We start from the raw sequence: 16,203 nt of genomic DNA, 5'->3' as shown, positions 1-16,203 counted from the left end.
AGAAAAACTGAGAGTCTGTGAAACTAGAGTAGCCGCTGGTAGCCCCATTTCTGTGGATCGTTTTATCCCCACAAGGTTTGAAGAGTAAAGAAAAACAAACACACGTGTAGCAATCAGGTAAACACGCAGATACACACGTACAACATTGCTCTTTAAATGTAGGGCTTGATCACATCGTTTTCCAGATTCAAACTGTGGATCACAGCTTGAATCATTCAGAGTTGGAGAGAAGTAACCTAAACAGCTCATGGAAGTCACTGTCAAGTAGCAAACTCAATCCAACTACCTGGTTCCAGTTGGGATGCTCAGCATCTCCTTTATGTTCCTCGTATGATTCATGGCGTTTGATTACCTGTTGGAAAAGATAACACGTTAGTAGTAAGAGGAGCAGCTCTTTGTCTTCTGTTATCATTCAACAGCTGACAGGTGTGTCGAGCGAGCTAGTGTTGCGTTGGTTAGCATGAACGCTAATCTGGAAAATGCTAGCTAACGTTATACAACATTTCAATTGAAGTTCCTACAAACTGTTGCGATCGTCAAACCTTAACCGTGCTATTTATCTGACGTCTAGTTCTGAGCAATGGTTGTCGTGGATTAAATAAACAGACTGTTTAGATTAAATAGTGTTGTAATTTACTCACATTCCGCAGAGGCCTAGGCTGTTGGTAACGAGAGGAAGGTCGACAACCCGCAGGAAACTCGCGAGGATTTCAATCTCCCGCCATGTGACCTTTCCATTTAGGGTGCCTCGGAAAAGTAAGTGAGCGAGGAAGTAAGCAAGTGAGTGGACGAGAAGGCGAGTGAGCGAGTGAATGAGTCAGTTAGCGTTAGTCAATTATGCCACTATGGCAATGATGAAGTAGTACATTATTGTATCTAATTCAATACACGTAGGTTTACTAATCCAGCGGGCCCCCTAAATTATATTAACTGTTATTAACTGGGTGTGCTTTGGATATCAACTAAACCAGACCCAATAGTTGTGTTTAATTAAATTACAATAAATGAAACACAAATATAACATCATGCATAGTTATGCGTGTAAATGGATTTAATTTGAGCTTGACAAAAGGGTGCAGTGCCACTAACCCAGTGAGCATGCAGACGAGCAATTAATTGAATCGTAATTATTTTCATCAATTGCACCTGCTCCCTTTCTTGCTAAAATATATATTAAGATAAAGTTATTTTCATGTATTATTTCTTATAGGCTTTTCAATAAGTATACTGTGAGTAAAACAACAATAAGAAGTATTAGCCAGCACCTATTCAGCAACAACAACAAATATAACAATTCCTTTAAAAAAATAAATTTAACTTAAAGTTATCTTTTAAGAAACATGCTGATATTCTTTTTTTCAGTATTGAATCAAAAAATATATTTTGTGAACGTGATTACATTTCATTTATTGGTATCTTTTAATAATAATACATATAATATCTTATATTGTATTATTGTTGTTGTTATTGATATGCTATGTCAATTATTATCAGCAGGAGTATATCTCTTTTAATATATTATGTTTGTATTCATTTATTTAATGTATACGATGCAGACATAGGCCTACGTTAATGAAGCATAAACACAGTCAGGGTTTTATTTTGAAAACTTTACCCGGAAGTGTCCACGCTAAATGAATTGAAAGCAGGTAGCTATGCCTACGCACACCGGCTGCGCACTGTAGGACTATCTGTGGGTGAACTACGGATGCGTGTTGAAGACAAATCTGACAAAACTATAGATGACTTTCAGAAAACACCTGTGAAGCCGACATCCCGTCACGTGGATTAAACCGCATTTGGGAGTTTGGTCTGGTCAACAGCCCTGGTGAGTTAACTTTTTGTCATGAGCAGCTGATCAGTCCGTCGTTGTAAATAGCCGATAATGTTGAACAGATTTAAATAGATTAGCAAATCTGCCTCTACAACGCTGACATACTTATATAAGCTCTGACTGCGAACACGAAAACGATGTAATGTCATCACAGTAGCAGGTGCTATAGGTAGCTAAACACCTTGGTTGTGTCGCGTGTCACTCGACTGACGTTCACACTTGTTCATGCCATTTTCCAAAGCATGTGTTAACGCTTTAAAGTGGCACTACTCAGGATTAAAGTCCTGATTGAGTTCTAATTGAGTGAAAACAAGGGATTGTGCTCAGAGTTTAGCAAGGCCGAGATCCTCCTTGAGCCACTGGCACCGCGGTGGCGAGCCTGTGGCTGGCGAGCGTCAGGCACCGTCGGGACAGCGGCACCCGTCGACCTGAGTGGGCGGGGCCACGTTTCCTGAGACCCCTGTTGGCACGACAGGTCAGCTGCCGTAAATCGGTTTTCTGATTTTAGTTGAGTGACATGGGAGCCACTTCACACTTACAATGTGTACATGTCTCAACCGATTCCAATGAAGCCATGAACCTGTCAGACGCCAGCCACAGGATTACCACTTCCAGTCTGTTGGTTGTCACGTCAGCTTCAAATTGACAGAACTGTGCATAGTTCCATATGTTGTGTTTTATTTAATGGAGGGAAACTCTAATAACTCTCATGGAGTTTGCAACAGTGCAAATAAATATATGTATAGGTGCAATCACCATTGTGTTCCCGTATTCGTTGAGAACTTGTGACTCGATAGAAAACTCTTGAGATAGCCACTTTCACATTTTGCCAGGAGCCTATATAATTTTGCATAACAAAATGTTGGTTTTAAGTTGTGATGTGAATAAGCAATAAGGGCTTGTGGGTGTCTAATCTGTATAGTTTGGATGCAATCAATACAAAACAAGTATTCAACTTAACTAAATGTATTGTGAGAGTGTATTTGTCCTGCAATGTGACTCGTCAACGTATTACATTTGTGTCTAATTCAGGTCTGTTTGCTCTTTAAGGGTTGAATATGGCTCTGTCATTCCTTTTGGTCTTGGCTGCAACTGTGATTCTTATCAGACCCGAGACACCTTTAACAAAGGTATACAATGGATGTCACTGAGCTACAGAGCCAATGTGTGCTTTGTTGTGGTTACACGTATTGCTAATCAATAAATAATGTTCTGTCTGTAGGCTTTACATCAGAACTCACTCGAGTGCTGTGGCGAGAAACAGAGAGCGAACAACTCATGTTCAAATGACACCCACTGTGAACCAGGTAATGTGGATGTTTACTAACGGCTATAGTTGGCACACATGTGCAAAGTGACACTAAGACTTTTGACATCAGATCTATTACTTTAGCTTTATTATGAGAGATTAACCAGAGGGAAATAATACTATGGCCATTCATGAATGTATCTCATATAATTACTTTAATACATAATGAGTGAAGTATTGTAAAATACTTTACATTGGTAATCTACCAAGAATGTGATGCACTGTAGTGCTGAATCAATTAAAATGTCTGTACTTAAAAATAAAAAAAATAGAAAGTATGAATTTGATCCTGAAAACATTTGAGACGATGTGCTCCTGCATGCCAGCAGGACATGGTGAAAAGCAGTGAAATTTATGAAACGGCTCATCCCTGTGCTTATGCGGTGCTCTTATCCATGGCAATGTGTGAAAAAGGAAAATAACCTTATGTTTTGAGTTAACTTAAAACTGGCTTTTTTTTACTCTGATTAACTTGGCAAAACGTTTTATTTTGATGAAAACCAATACATGTATTATCTATACAGTATATTAAGCAATTCATATAAGAAAATGTGAAAAGCATATACATTTTTTTAATGTCTACTTCTATCCTTGAATATAATAGAATGTAAATTGCAGGGTCAATATAATAGAATGTAAATTGCAGGGTCAAAAGGCAAAGAAATTGAAATATGCTCTTGTTCTGATTTCTTTAGGATGCTTCTTGCGTGTCCTTGAGAACAGCAACACAGTTTGCATATTCTGTGACTCAGGAGCTGTGGATTTGGAGAACATTACAGTCTGCACCTACAGTAAGGACAGAGCTGTTTTTTATTGGAAAATAACCTGAATGTTACGTATTTATTTTATATTTTCCCCTTTTGTGTGCTCATTAGACTACACAGTGGAGAGGAAAAACCACACAACTGTAACCACTGTCGTTCCTAAAATTGGTAAGATATCGAATCCCGTCATTAATAACTGATTGGTTTTACTTGCGTACATAATTTATTTTTGGCCTTAGTTTTAATGTTAGGTTAAATTTATTCGAAGAAAAAAATGTGTTTAAAAGATATCAATGAAGCAACTGTTTCGTATCGTAATTATTTGTTATTCTCTAAGATTATTACCCCTTTTCATGTGTAAAAATATGTGTCTGATGATGGACTAAATACCTGCAGCGCCCGGGAAGATAATCACCACATTTCTCATCACAGTTTTCTGTTTTGTGCTGTGTCTTTTGGGCAGGAGGGCCGGGTGTGGCAGCCTCTCTTCTTCTGGGAACAATGTTGATCAGCCTGTTCCTGATCCTCTCTGTTGCCTCCTTTTTCTACCTCAAGCGCTCCCACCGACTCCCGAGCATCTTTTACCGCCGCAACAAGGGTGAGCGCTTCACAGCTATGACACAGTCATCCTACAAGCAGGGTTTTATCGACCCACCGCACCCATTAAACCAATATAATGTATTGTGTATGCATATATGTTATATATATACATATATATTTTATTTTATATTTTACTTTGTATACTCCTATATCTTTCATCCCTGTTTTTTATATTTTATTTTTTATTCTTGTGTGTTTAGTTTATTGGTGCTGCTACTGTGACGACAAATTTCCCCTAGGGGATTAATAAAGTATATATCTATCTCTATCTATCTATCTATAATAAAGCATGGAAACACAATGCTATTGATCTGCTTTAGCGATTAATAATTGATGTTCCGTCAGTTAAACCCAAATGTAACAGTATTTTGTTGTACTTTTACAGCCTTCATATTCCAACCAAGTGAGACTGTAAGTCCATTTTATTGTTATTTTCACAGCTAATCACACACGACAGTACATGTGGGGCCTTGTGTTGAGAATGATTGCATGTATTGTAGCTGCAGCAATGCCGTCTTGGAGCACAACATCCTTTTTCGTAAATATGTCTAAAAAAGATGGTTATACTTTCTATTTTTGTTTCCCTTACTAGGCGGTCATGATCCCCTCCTCGACAGGTATGACGACTTTCCTCTCTTTATCTGTAAATTACCTGTTCTTGAACTGTGACTCTTGTGGAACAGGTTGTAAGACGTGTAATGCAAAGCAGTTAAAACGGTATGCGGAAGTATTGGGCAACGTTGATGAGGAGTGTTACATATTTGAAGACTGTTAGTAGCGATGACAGACAAAAAGCTCACAAAAAGAGATGCATGAAAGTTCTGCTTAAAAGCACAACACATGCAGACGGTTGGCTCAAAGATGCTACATAGAGGAATTCCAGTGCTTGTCTCTTCTTGACTTTCCACACAGGTGATTATCTATTCCTTTTTTGTTTTGTGTTTCCTTTGAAGTGAGGAAGCCAAGATACGTCAGAAGGGAGCGGCCCTCTGCCACATCCTCACTGAAGAGTGCCACCGTGCCCACCACCCAGGTCTATAATGTGTAGGAGGTGGGGCGTCCGCTGCAGGTACGAGAGAACGCTCAGGAACGATGTTGGATTATGTTTTTATCATGTGACGGTTCAGCTGTGTGAGGAAACACCAGTTCAATCGTAGGTAGGCGGCCATATTTAACTTAATGCAATCATCCCAGGAAAATAGTTTCAGTATTTCTCTGTAAATTTGAAACCTCCCATGTCTGTTTTGTTTTTTCCTCGTATTCATGCAGCACTTCAGGATCACTGTTTTTGTTTTTAGATCAAAACCCCTGAAGTGATGAGTCTCATAAATATGTGGACCTGTCTGTTAAAGGAATAGTTTGACACTTTGGGAATACACGTATTCACTCAACTTAATTGATTAACACATTTTATCTATTTTAATCCATATAACCTCTAAAAAGTGGAAAAAACACATTTATTTATCGTACTGGCCGGACTATTGCGGTGACTTGTAATTTTTCCACTTTTATGTTTACATTAAACAAACGAGATATAACGTTGTGAATGTTGTTGCCATTGGAAAGAGGCTAGCTGTTTCCAGTCTGCTGCCTATAGCCATGTTTTTTACAGAGCCGAGAGTTGTAATGATCTCCTCATCTAACTAGCTGCAAGAAAGCGTGGAAGCATATTACTTCTATTTCTTTTAATGCAAAGATTATTTGTGCCAGAGATCAAGTAGAGAAGCAGGTTTGTTCAGGGGACAAAGTGACAGCCCAGTGACATTTGATGGAAGCCTGTGTTTGCTAAATTGAATGATATTTATATGCGTGATATTTCTTTACATGTTGTCACTGTGCACTGAGCTTTATTGATTACAGTCAGACCAACAGAATACATTGTGTGTGATAGTCAAGCTCTTCTGGTGGAATGGGATATCTTGGGGAGAGAGCTGTCGGCGCTGTATGGATGATTGGTGACTGCTTTGTGTTTTTATTCTTGTATTTGCATTTTTCGTGAGCTTAACCAACGTGAATGTATTACACAAGTACAAGACATGGTGCATCGCTGTAGAATGAATCATGAATTCACAACAGACTGAGTCAAACATCATCATTGTGTTTTCATAGGAAGGTCTGTGGTCCGACAGAACCTTTTTAATATGCCAATTTAGCTCCATAAAGTAGATTTAAAGTACAACAGCTTATTCTCTCAAAACCTCAAATTACTGAATCCATGCGCACTTTATATGTCTGAGGTCATCAGTTATGTTGGACCCTGCTTTTATTTGAAACGACTCGTGGCCATCAAGTGGGATTGAGATTTTCTGGTTGTATGGATGGCAACATTATTGTTGCATTGTGAAATGTTCTTGACTCCCATTAAACTTTGCCAAATGTACTGTATGCCATAACTGTGATTACTGTGCCATTATGAGCTTTAAAAGCAGCCAGGAAACATTTAGTCATGATGTGGTGATTAATTGGGTATTTGAATTATATCCAGTGGCCTTTATATTTACTGTACACTATTCTAAAACAAGTATCCGAGTTTTATTTGTTACATGCTATTTAATTACATATAGTTTTATATCTTGACAACACTAATTTGCTCCTCCAGTGTATGTGAAGCAACGTGAAGTGAACCAGATAAAAAGGCAGCAAGCATACATGAATATTCCCGTTGTTTTGCATATTGTGTTTGCTGTTGTGCAGACGGCCATAAGCTGAAGACATGTATATATTGTTTTATACAAATAATGTATTGTTTTTGTAAAGATGTACATACTCTAGTTTTAATGCCATGAGAAATATTCTGAAGATGTGTGTAATGTTTGGAGAAATAAAGCACCTTTCCATAACCAGTTGATCTCTCTGTGCAGTGATATGAGTTCTCACACTGCAGTTTTTATGTGACACTAGTTGGCTTACATTTCCAAATGTTCAACGGCAAATTTGAATGCGTTGTGTGAGTGCTCCGAGAACCCCCACAGTGCCACGCTGGGTGTTTTCTGGCTGTTCCCCGACACAGATTAGACCTGCGGTGATTTTACACCCAAAGCAAAGCTGTTCTGAGATGGCTGGAACTGCTTATTTTAGGGTAAACCAGAGCTGTAGTGAAATTGAAAGGTTCTGTGCTTCTTCAGACGAGTTAACGTTTATTAAGTCTCAAATTACCTCCACTACAGGTTGTTGTTTATTCTATATTCTTTGTGCTGCATTTCTTGTAGAAAAGGTGATCTACAAATAAAGCGTATTATTTATTTAATGATTCCTGCAGCTAATAATAAACGATGCCTCACTGTGAGCCAGACAACAATGTATTTATACAAAATGAGAATGAAAAGTTTACTTGGAAATGTATTAATAATCCTGTTGGGTTCATGAATTAATTAGGAAAACGGTAATGAACATACCTGCAAACTGAAATCAAAATAGGTCATCCACGTGAATCGTGTAGATCCGAAGAGTTTTTGTTTTGGGGGGGTGGGGTGGGGGTCAACTGGCCGGCCGGCGTTTATGAGATTGGAGTGAGACACGGAGAAAATGTGAAGTGGTGCTCTTCGCAATAAAACATCTTTGATGGGACGTGTCGCGTCTTGGCCAATCAGCGTTCAGATGTCGACATCGTTTGGGGCCCGCTACATCTACTGCAGTCATGTTGCAAGTTGTATCGATACTAACAAGTTATCCGTCCGTTAAAAACGATATGATTTAGCATATTTTTAGTATCAATACTTCATTAAAAGAGCGCGGGATCAGAGCGCACGCGCTGATCCGTGTCAAGCTGTCTGCAGGCACTGTATTCGGTTTTTTATAAAAGATGACATAAGTGAAATGTTAAGTTCTTTGTCTCCAATGCAGACAGTCAGTAAAGTTATGTAACTACAGCTGCTCAAACTGAAGGAACTCTGTATCATCTGCTCAGATACAGACTAAAGGCCTCATAGTGTATAACCAATGCTATGATGGCACCATGTAGTTTCATAAATATCTTGTTGTGGGCCCGGGATGGGGCGGTTTGGTGGGAGTCACCTTGTGTGATTCTTCTACACTCCATCCCGGGGTGGGGTGGGGTTCACAGAAGGGCGGATAGGCTCGGAGAGCCTATCATTTCACACCGGCACGCACCGTGTCTCAATGGCTGCGTGACAAAAGCAGCCTTAACTCAGATTATATATATATATATATATATATATATACATACACACAAATGAATGGGCTGTGTCTCAGGAGGATAAGCAGTCTTTCTATTTTAAAATTAAAACAAAAAAAAAAATGTCATGCATTTCTGGATTTACACATCATTCGAATATTGCAAGCCTTTTATTTTTTTTTTTATTGCTGATTGCTTACACAGCTTAAAACTCAAATATCCTATCTCTAAATATTAGAATATCATGAAAAATACTACTAGTATAGTTATTAAACATCACTTGAATCTCTAAAATTACTCGAAACACCTGGAAACACATTTTCAAATGTTTGATTTCAAATTTTATGAGATAAAAAATAAAGCTTGCAATTTCAGTTTTGATTTAAAATGAATCAGAAATGCATTTTTTGTTTTTTTAATTGCATTACAGAAAATAAAGAACTTTATCACAATATTCTAATTTTCTGAGACAGTCCTGTATATATGTACATATGTACATATATATATGTGTGTGTGTGTTTCAAAGCCAAGGGGGTTTCACCTCAAACACACATCTGTAAAGTTATGTAACTCTATAATTGCTCACACTGAAGGAACTTTGTATCTGATCAGATGAACTTTGTATCATCTGGTCAGATACTGACAAAAAGCCACATAGCCGTGTATAATCAATGCTATCATGGCTATCAAGTGTTGAAAAATTGGTAAAAAAGGAACCAAATAGAAGTTTTATTTATTACTATTATAGATAAATATACCAGTATCGTATTTATGATATACGTATTTATGGTATTGTATTGAATTCTGGTATCGTGGTAGTATCATGATATTTATGGCAGATATTGTATCAAAGATCGTGACAACCAGGTAGAGGCAGAACAGACCCAAGGAACAGACTCAAGGCTCAGCAGAGCACACAAGACTTGAAGACTTGTTCAGGCCAAAAAGTTGGTTCATGAATGACCATATTATATATAATGACAATTTATATTTATTACTATTATTATAGGGCCCGATCACTGACTTAGTGAGAATGGTGGCCCTATTGTTCTCTTAACCCTTGTGTTGCCTTCGGGTCAATTTGACCCGATTCAATGTTTCACCCTCCTGTCGCCTTCGGGTCAATATGACCCGATTCAATGTTTAACCCTCCTGTTACCTTTATATTTACTAACATATTTTACCCTTGAGGTCAATATGACCCCAGCTATTAAAATCTCCAGAAAATTATTAGAATTAATATTGTTTTCCAAGTTTAAGTGTGAGGTACTTTATGTTTGTTTGTTGACTCCCGAAAGAACACCGACATTAAACATTGAATCGGGTCAAATTGACCCGAAGGCGACACAAGGGTTAAAATGTTTATTTTTAGGTAGATTTGTGGTCAGAACAATCAAATGACCGTAGTTCATACAACATGTGGCGACAAAAAAAAGTCACCAGCACACTCCCCCCCGCGTCACCTTTTTCACTCCTCGTGAGTTTGCAGGCATGAATGAAAGTACTTTACTTATCTTGATTGTTAACATTGAAGTATGTGTAGCAGAGACATCCAAGAAGACATTCATTTTGAAAATCTAAAGTCGTGGTACAGATTTCAAAGAGCTTTCGAGTGGGTTCTTAGGTCATATTTTAGACTAAAGCTAGATGTTCAATACTCTGGGATTACTGGAACTGTAATGACCTGCAACTTTTCTGAAAATATAAATTAACATAAGTGGGGTAAAAAAGAAAAGAATCAACATTATATAAAATGCATATATATAATAATTCAATAATAATTCAGACTTCTATAGCGCTTTTCTAGGTACACAAAGCCGCTTATATGGATATCATGTTCATAATGAAAGTGAGTATCGATCTCACCTCTAATAACTGTATGAGGGCTTGTATTTTAAGGTATTGAAATGTCATACCTCTGGTAATAGAGGGACAGACTGTGCAGCTAGATGTGACTGGACATACTACTCTATTTATAACAGCTGAGTGCGAGGCTCCAGTGAGACGTATGCAAGGACAGACAGACGTCACAGCTGAAAGGTCCCTGCAGGGAGAACCTAGAAACACCTTCAAACTGGACACTTCGTCCTTCTCCAGAAGGTAGGATTTATTTCTACTGCAGAAACAGCTTAACAACAATGTACTGTGGCAACATGCTTTGTTTTGGTTGTGTTGATGAAGTAATACTAACATAATAGACAAGACCTCTACTGACTTTGACGTAGAGCAGTTGAGGGGCATTATCGGCGATACCTAATAATTCCACATCTGAACAATAAAGAAAAAAACGTTTACCCCGTCGATAAAACAATACTACTTGAAACTTATTTGAGTATTATTTAAGTTGCTGTAATTGTCAGGGAGGTGACATATTAATATGTATATCACATTGAATCAGTGACCCTCAGTAGAGTATGTGTATGTTTGTTAAGATGATACAGTACTGTTGTGGCCTGACATTGCTTGTATTACCGGAGTATTTCGGGGTCTGTTATGGATCTTGTGACCACAATCCTCTTGTGTTGCTTTGTTGTCCTCTGAGGCCCTTTGAGGTCTTTAACTCTCAAGCTTTACACTAATACAGCAGTTTGTTGCGTTCTGCACGACAGTTTCCGAACGACAGCTGTTTACAAGTAATGTTAAGCTCCAGATAAAGACACGCTCTATATTTAACTCAAATGTGTTGATGGAACTTCAACTATAAGCCTGCGGCGAAACCACAAATTGCATAAAGCCACTGAATCTGCAGCCTTCTAACACTGATTGATTTTGTATTTCTTTCAGATTGAGGAGCATGTGAGGCATCAACATGGATGATTTGGATCACAGCATCCACATTGCAGAGTACGACTGGACCCGCTTCCACGAGGAGAGTGACCAGTGTTGTCTGCCTCAACCCTCTCTTGCCTGCCCAGATAGCTCCAATCTCAGTGATTCAGAGGATTCAATGTCAGTCTTTGACACAGGCCAAAAAGGGCCACAGCAGAACTGTGCTGGAAACAGTGATGCCGCTGAAAGCAGCGCGGCAGAATGCTGCACGGAGGAAGAGAACTACTCAGGTTGTGTAAAGTATATATCAGGGCAGATTATTCAGAGTGGTACGGGAGGAGGAGAAGATGATGTGACAACAGAAGCTGAAATGTCTCTTGATCTTTCTGTAGAAACTGCCTTCAACACCGCAGAGCACATCACAGAAGACAACATCACAACCGCACTGGAAACTGAGCCACCGAATGTTCAGTATTCAGATGAAGAACCATCAGAGCTGAAAGATGAAGATGGAGACGTGCAAATGGAGAGTGACATTCGGGAATTCCAATTCGTACAGGAGTCCGACCCAATCTTTTGCAACCGAGGAGAGATACATGGGAACGAGTCGCACGCTTCAGGCCGAGCTGTGAGTGAGGATGTGATTGGTGGTGCTTTAGGAGGAGAAACAGAGCGCTGGTTCGTGACAGTGAATGACATTCCTGCACAACAACAACAACAACAACAACTGCATGCTGCCTCTTTGAAAAGAAAACGAAGACAAAAGAAAACCTGTCAGGACAATAACATGTGCAGACCTGGACAGGAGCGACATCTCGAAAAGGGCCTACAATTACAGTTAATTCAAGTCAATTATGAATTTGAGGGAGGGACTGAGTATGTCACACACAAAAAACGAAACTCTGCGATAAAATCTGGAGGCTCTCCAAGTGATGAAGACGATGCTGAGATGGGAATGGTTTCAGATGCATCACAAATGTCTTTGACCTCTGATGAAGAAGACAGTTTGTCAGAAAAACTGCAAATGTCTCATTTCCCCAAATGTAATGTCATCGAGCCGATGACAGACAGAACATCACACGACACATTTATAGCCGGAGGCCGCTCACAGTCGGACAGTGTGGAGTCTGACGAGCTTGAAGACGTCGTCGAGTTCTTCTCCACTCACAGTTTCGATTCTGAAAGCTATCTGTCCGCTGCTGAATCCGCGGAGGAACTGCAGCAACTTCTCGAGGAACAGCAGCAATTGCAACGCTCATTGTCTCTGACAGAAACCAACAACATGTTAAATCTCACTGAGAATACCGAGGCAGATGACACGCGGGACCGCGGCGTGCATTCTGGCGACGGTGCTCTCTCTTGCAATGTAACAGCTACCGACTCTGAAGGTCATCGATGTGCCAATGCTCAGCCCACCCGGACATTCCCATCTGTCGGCCAAAGCGTTGACAGAATGCCAGATGACGACTCCACGTGTGACGACGACACACACGGCCTGCTGCCCTCCGATGCGCACAGACTCCAACAACAGGAAATGAGCCTTTCAGCGTCTGGTTGCTCTTCAGGAGATCATCTTCTCCCCATTCCTGATTTAACTGTCACACCTTGCTCTGTGGCCGACAGCCCTGAAACATACGCCGAAGCTGCGGGCCACACTCGGCCTGTGTACGCCATTTCTGCCTTTTGGGCTGAAATGGAAAAATGTACGATAAATGACATTTTGCAGCTCAGGATGGGGGGGAGGCCCCCGTCGAGGGAAACACAACACACAGTGACGCCAAACACAGACGACCTCAGCTCTTTGGATGACGCGGCGGAGCACAATTTGTCTGATGGCGGTCTGATGGACACATCCGACGCCGCTGACTCCGACTATTTCACGCAGCCTGATGAATCCAAGCCAGATGGTTCAAGCTGTGAGTTTTCTACCTCCGATATTGAAGATGAGTACTGGCAGTTTCTCGGCGCCAGTAGGGATCCCAGTCCTGACCCTCAGAGCAAAAAACGACGAAGCACGAGTGACTCTCCTATCTTCGTACATGAGGAAGAGGAGTCCCCGAGCTCTGGAGGAAAGGAGACACCTGTGCCTTCAGAAGACTTTGTGAGGAAGGGATTAGAGGATCAAGACTCGAATGCTTTAATTTCAAGCCAACTGGCAGTGCCGAGACAAATGACAAAAAGCAGAAGCGTGCACAATGTACAAGCTCTCAACACAGAGGATTTATCTCTGCAGTTGCTACTTGGTGATGACGAAAGGGGTCTGTTTCCCAGCAGCAGCAGCCCGCCACTGGAGGAAAACATGGTTTTAAAAGCGCGCGAAAGCCTGTTGGCATTAATACCTGCGACATTTATGGATGAATATTCTCAAATATTTTGCCCTGAAATGTTTCAATGCTTTTTGAGAGAGGAAAACACAAAGAGTGTCGGCGTCTGCGAGCCAGAGGACATCTCAGTGGCTCCTGTGATTGACTTCCCTCTTTGGATATTCAGGGATGAAACGTCATCGTCTTCCCTCCACGAGCTCCAGCGCAGCGAGGAGGAACCCATCCCCATTTTCTCTTGTTCTCATCCCACTGTCAGAGAACTCACATTCCCAAATCCGCTCTTTGTTTTCTTGAGTAGCGACTGCCCGGAAGCTGAGGACATTTCTCCAATCAGAGTTGTTTCTCACTCTTTCATCCAGGGCAGTGGTTGTGGGGCAGCAGGCACACATGGATTTCACTGTTGGAAAAGTTTGATGAGGAGTCGCTTCCCGGACAAAGGGAGTATCTGGTGCAGGAGATCCGGCGCCTGGGTGTTTCCCGTTGAGGCCGAGAAGATGACTATCAAGACTTCTGATCCACCAATCACAGCGCTCGCTGAGAGAAGAGTCTCTTCACCTGCTTCTCAGTTGTTTCGAGAGCTAGCAGTAGAGCAGATAGTATTGGAAGCGATAAAGACAAGAAGTAAGTCTGAGCTCTCTCAGACACTCACATTGGATGTAAAAAACTAAAAATAATTAAATACATGTTCTCTTACAGGACGAGAGGGCATCTTCTCCACACTGAAGCAGTCGGATATGTGTTTGGTCTGCATTGCATTTGCCTCCTGGGTGTTAACATCTTCTGATCCCGAAGCGGCCGATACCTGGAAAGCAGGTATGTAACTCCTTGCAACGCGAGTCCAGTGTTACAGTCACGATCTACTCATTTAACACAACCCTGCTGTGTAAAATACAAACATTAAAGACCCCTGAAAACATATTCCTCAATCTGGAAGGGGATGTCACATATGTGTGCACCTGTCAGTTCACTAACACTGGATTTTAAATCTGATGTCATTTTTAGCTGAGTTTTTGAGTGTTGAAACTGTGATATAGAATAACTAAGAATATTAATTGTTAAGGAGAAAAAAATATTTTTTTAACTATGTCCTCAGGGGTTTTCGTTATTGAATATGAAGAATACTGTATAACTTGTTAAATTGACATCCAATTCTTCATTGTGACCTTTGTTGAAATCCTGTTTAGCTCTGCTAGCAAATGTCAGTGCGCTGTCGGCCATCCAGTACCTGCGGAAGTATGTGAAGAAGAATCCCTCTTAAGATGATCCCGGATACGTTTCAGAGAGAAGAGTCATTTCCAAACGTTTTCACCTGGGTCCCTCCGTAAAAATATATCGACTATATAAATATGTTGCAGTAATACTTCTGCTGTCTCGGCGTATGCATTGGTTTCCAACACAGCATGTAAAGGTAGAAGTTAGCCAACTTGTGTTTTGAGTTATCTTCAGTCTGAAGCTAGTTAGCTACATTTTTTGTTAAAGGAAGAAGTGATATGCTGTTTCTTATTGTTCTTTCCTTGTGCTAAAGCACTTATTTGCAATAAAGCTAATTAGAAAGATAGTAAAAAATAAGGATTGGACAAATTAGATGTAAAAGATACATTTTCAAAGAAAAAATATAGATACATGTACATTTAGTTTTTAAATGTTGAAGGGCATATTTTCAGCATCGGTCAAATGTGCCCGCCACTTTTGTAGGTTACATTTGCCCAGAAACTAGTCCAGTTGATTAAGAAAATAGTTTAGCTTTCTTTATATCTTATTGAACTGAATCAGTACACTGTATATACGAGACATGATACGAGACTAGATAAGTTGGAAAGTATTGCGGGACGGACTAACATAAAGATGATTTTGCTCTTTTCATTGGATTTGTTGACAATAAGAAACATGTATTATCACCAGCATTCTTTAAACATGTAAACATTTTAAACATAATAACTTTGATGGGTTCTGGGTAAACCGATGTTGATGTGGACCATTATGTAAGCCAGAAGCTCGTACTTCTTTAACACATGCCGCTGGTGAATGTCATGGCTTTGTATGTCATCAAGCTAACTTGTAACGGCAGCTTGTAGTTTATCAGCAGAAGCAAAGTGTTTTGTGGGCCGTCTCGTAGAGCATGAAAAAGAGGATGAAACCTTAAGAAAGTTGTTTTGTTGAAAGATATTGGTCTAATTTGTACGTATCTTGTCAGAAAGTGTTCAGCAGGTGAGTAACAGGAGCTGTGCTTTATGGGTAAGCATCGTCTACGTGGTTCCCAAACCTTTTGGCAAGTGAGCAGTCAAATGTAAGCTTGAAGAAACGCTAATGCATTTGCCTTTATACGCATCAGTAAAATAACATGTACATATCTGTTAGGTGTTGCTGTCTCAAATGCTTTTATGCATTACCCATAAATGATCCGCTGCTATGGCTTTCACATTTTGTGTTAATGATCATTCTCAGAAGACTTCTCTTTTCATCCATCT

General features: G+C 40.1%; 2 protein-coding genes across 6 annotated transcripts; both read left to right on the top strand.

Annotated features, from left to right (window-relative positions):
* The first annotated feature begins 672 nt into the window (after positions 1 to 672).
* Positions 673 to 7,350, top strand: c18h1orf159 (chromosome 18 C1orf159 homolog). Of its 3 annotated transcripts, XM_056438049.1 has the most exons (10): positions 673 to 756; positions 1,743 to 1,828; positions 2,885 to 2,964; positions 3,057 to 3,141; positions 3,839 to 3,934; positions 4,019 to 4,075; positions 4,371 to 4,505; positions 4,893 to 4,918; positions 5,100 to 5,124; positions 5,461 to 7,350. In XM_056438049.1, exons 3-10 carry the CDS (start codon positions 2,893 to 2,895, stop codon positions 5,553 to 5,555), a joined length of 591 nt encoding a protein of 196 aa, XP_056294024.1. In that variant the 5' UTR covers positions 673 to 756; positions 1,743 to 1,828; positions 2,885 to 2,892; the 3' UTR covers positions 5,556 to 7,350. The 3 variants fall into 3 exon arrangements, with proteins under 3 accessions (XP_056294024.1, XP_056294025.1, XP_056294023.1); XM_056438050.1 differs by lacking the exon at positions 1,743 to 1,828 and having other exon boundaries at positions 682 to 756; XM_056438048.1 differs by lacking the exon at positions 673 to 756 and having other exon boundaries at positions 1,597 to 1,828.
* A 2,751-nt stretch (positions 7,351 to 10,101) lies between these two features.
* Positions 10,102 to 16,154, top strand: LOC130208237 (PPARGC1 and ESRR induced regulator, muscle 1). 3 transcript variants are annotated; one of them, XM_056437252.1, is made up of 5 exons: positions 10,102 to 10,742; positions 11,427 to 11,701; positions 11,804 to 14,356; positions 14,432 to 14,548; positions 14,920 to 16,154. In XM_056437252.1, exons 2-5 carry the CDS (start codon positions 11,452 to 11,454, stop codon positions 14,991 to 14,993), a joined length of 2,994 nt encoding a protein of 997 aa, XP_056293227.1. In that variant the 5' UTR covers positions 10,102 to 10,742; positions 11,427 to 11,451; the 3' UTR covers positions 14,994 to 16,154. The 3 variants fall into 3 exon arrangements, with proteins under 3 accessions (XP_056293227.1, XP_056293225.1, XP_056293226.1); XM_056437250.1 differs by having other exon boundaries at positions 11,427 to 14,356; XM_056437251.1 differs by lacking the exon at positions 10,102 to 10,742 and having other exon boundaries at positions 10,768 to 14,356.
* Positions 16,155 to 16,203: the final 49 nt, after the last annotated feature.

The sequence above is a fragment of the Pseudoliparis swirei genome, chromosome 18, assembly GCF_029220125.1.
Source record: "Pseudoliparis swirei isolate HS2019 ecotype Mariana Trench chromosome 18, NWPU_hadal_v1, whole genome shotgun sequence".
Taxonomy (NCBI): Eukaryota; Metazoa; Chordata; class Actinopteri; order Perciformes; family Liparidae; genus Pseudoliparis; species Pseudoliparis swirei.
The sequence above is the reverse complement of the archived record's forward strand: the minus strand, read 5'-3'. Positions and strand labels throughout refer to the sequence as shown.

Bases quoted from the DNA above. Each gene is read 5' to 3' on its own strand.
- LOC130208237 (XM_056437250.1), top strand. From the start codon at position 11,452: ATGGATGATTTGGATCACAGCATCCACATTGCAGAGTACGACTGGACC. The intron at 14,357-14,431 runs GTAAGTCTGAGC...GTTCTCTTACAG, and splicing joins GGAAGCGATAAAGACAAGAA to GACGAGAGGGCATCTTCTCC. The intron at 14,549-14,919 runs GTATGTAACTCC...AATCCTGTTTAG, and splicing joins GGCCGATACCTGGAAAGCAG to CTCTGCTAGCAAATGTCAGT.
- c18h1orf159 (XM_056438049.1), top strand. From the start codon at position 2,893: ATGGCTCTGTCATTCCTTTTGGTCTTGGCTGCAACTGTGATTCTTATC. The intron at 2,965-3,056 runs GTATACAATGGA...TTCTGTCTGTAG, and splicing joins CCGAGACACCTTTAACAAAG to GCTTTACATCAGAACTCACT. The intron at 3,142-3,838 runs GTAATGTGGATG...TGATTTCTTTAG, and splicing joins TGACACCCACTGTGAACCAG to GATGCTTCTTGCGTGTCCTT.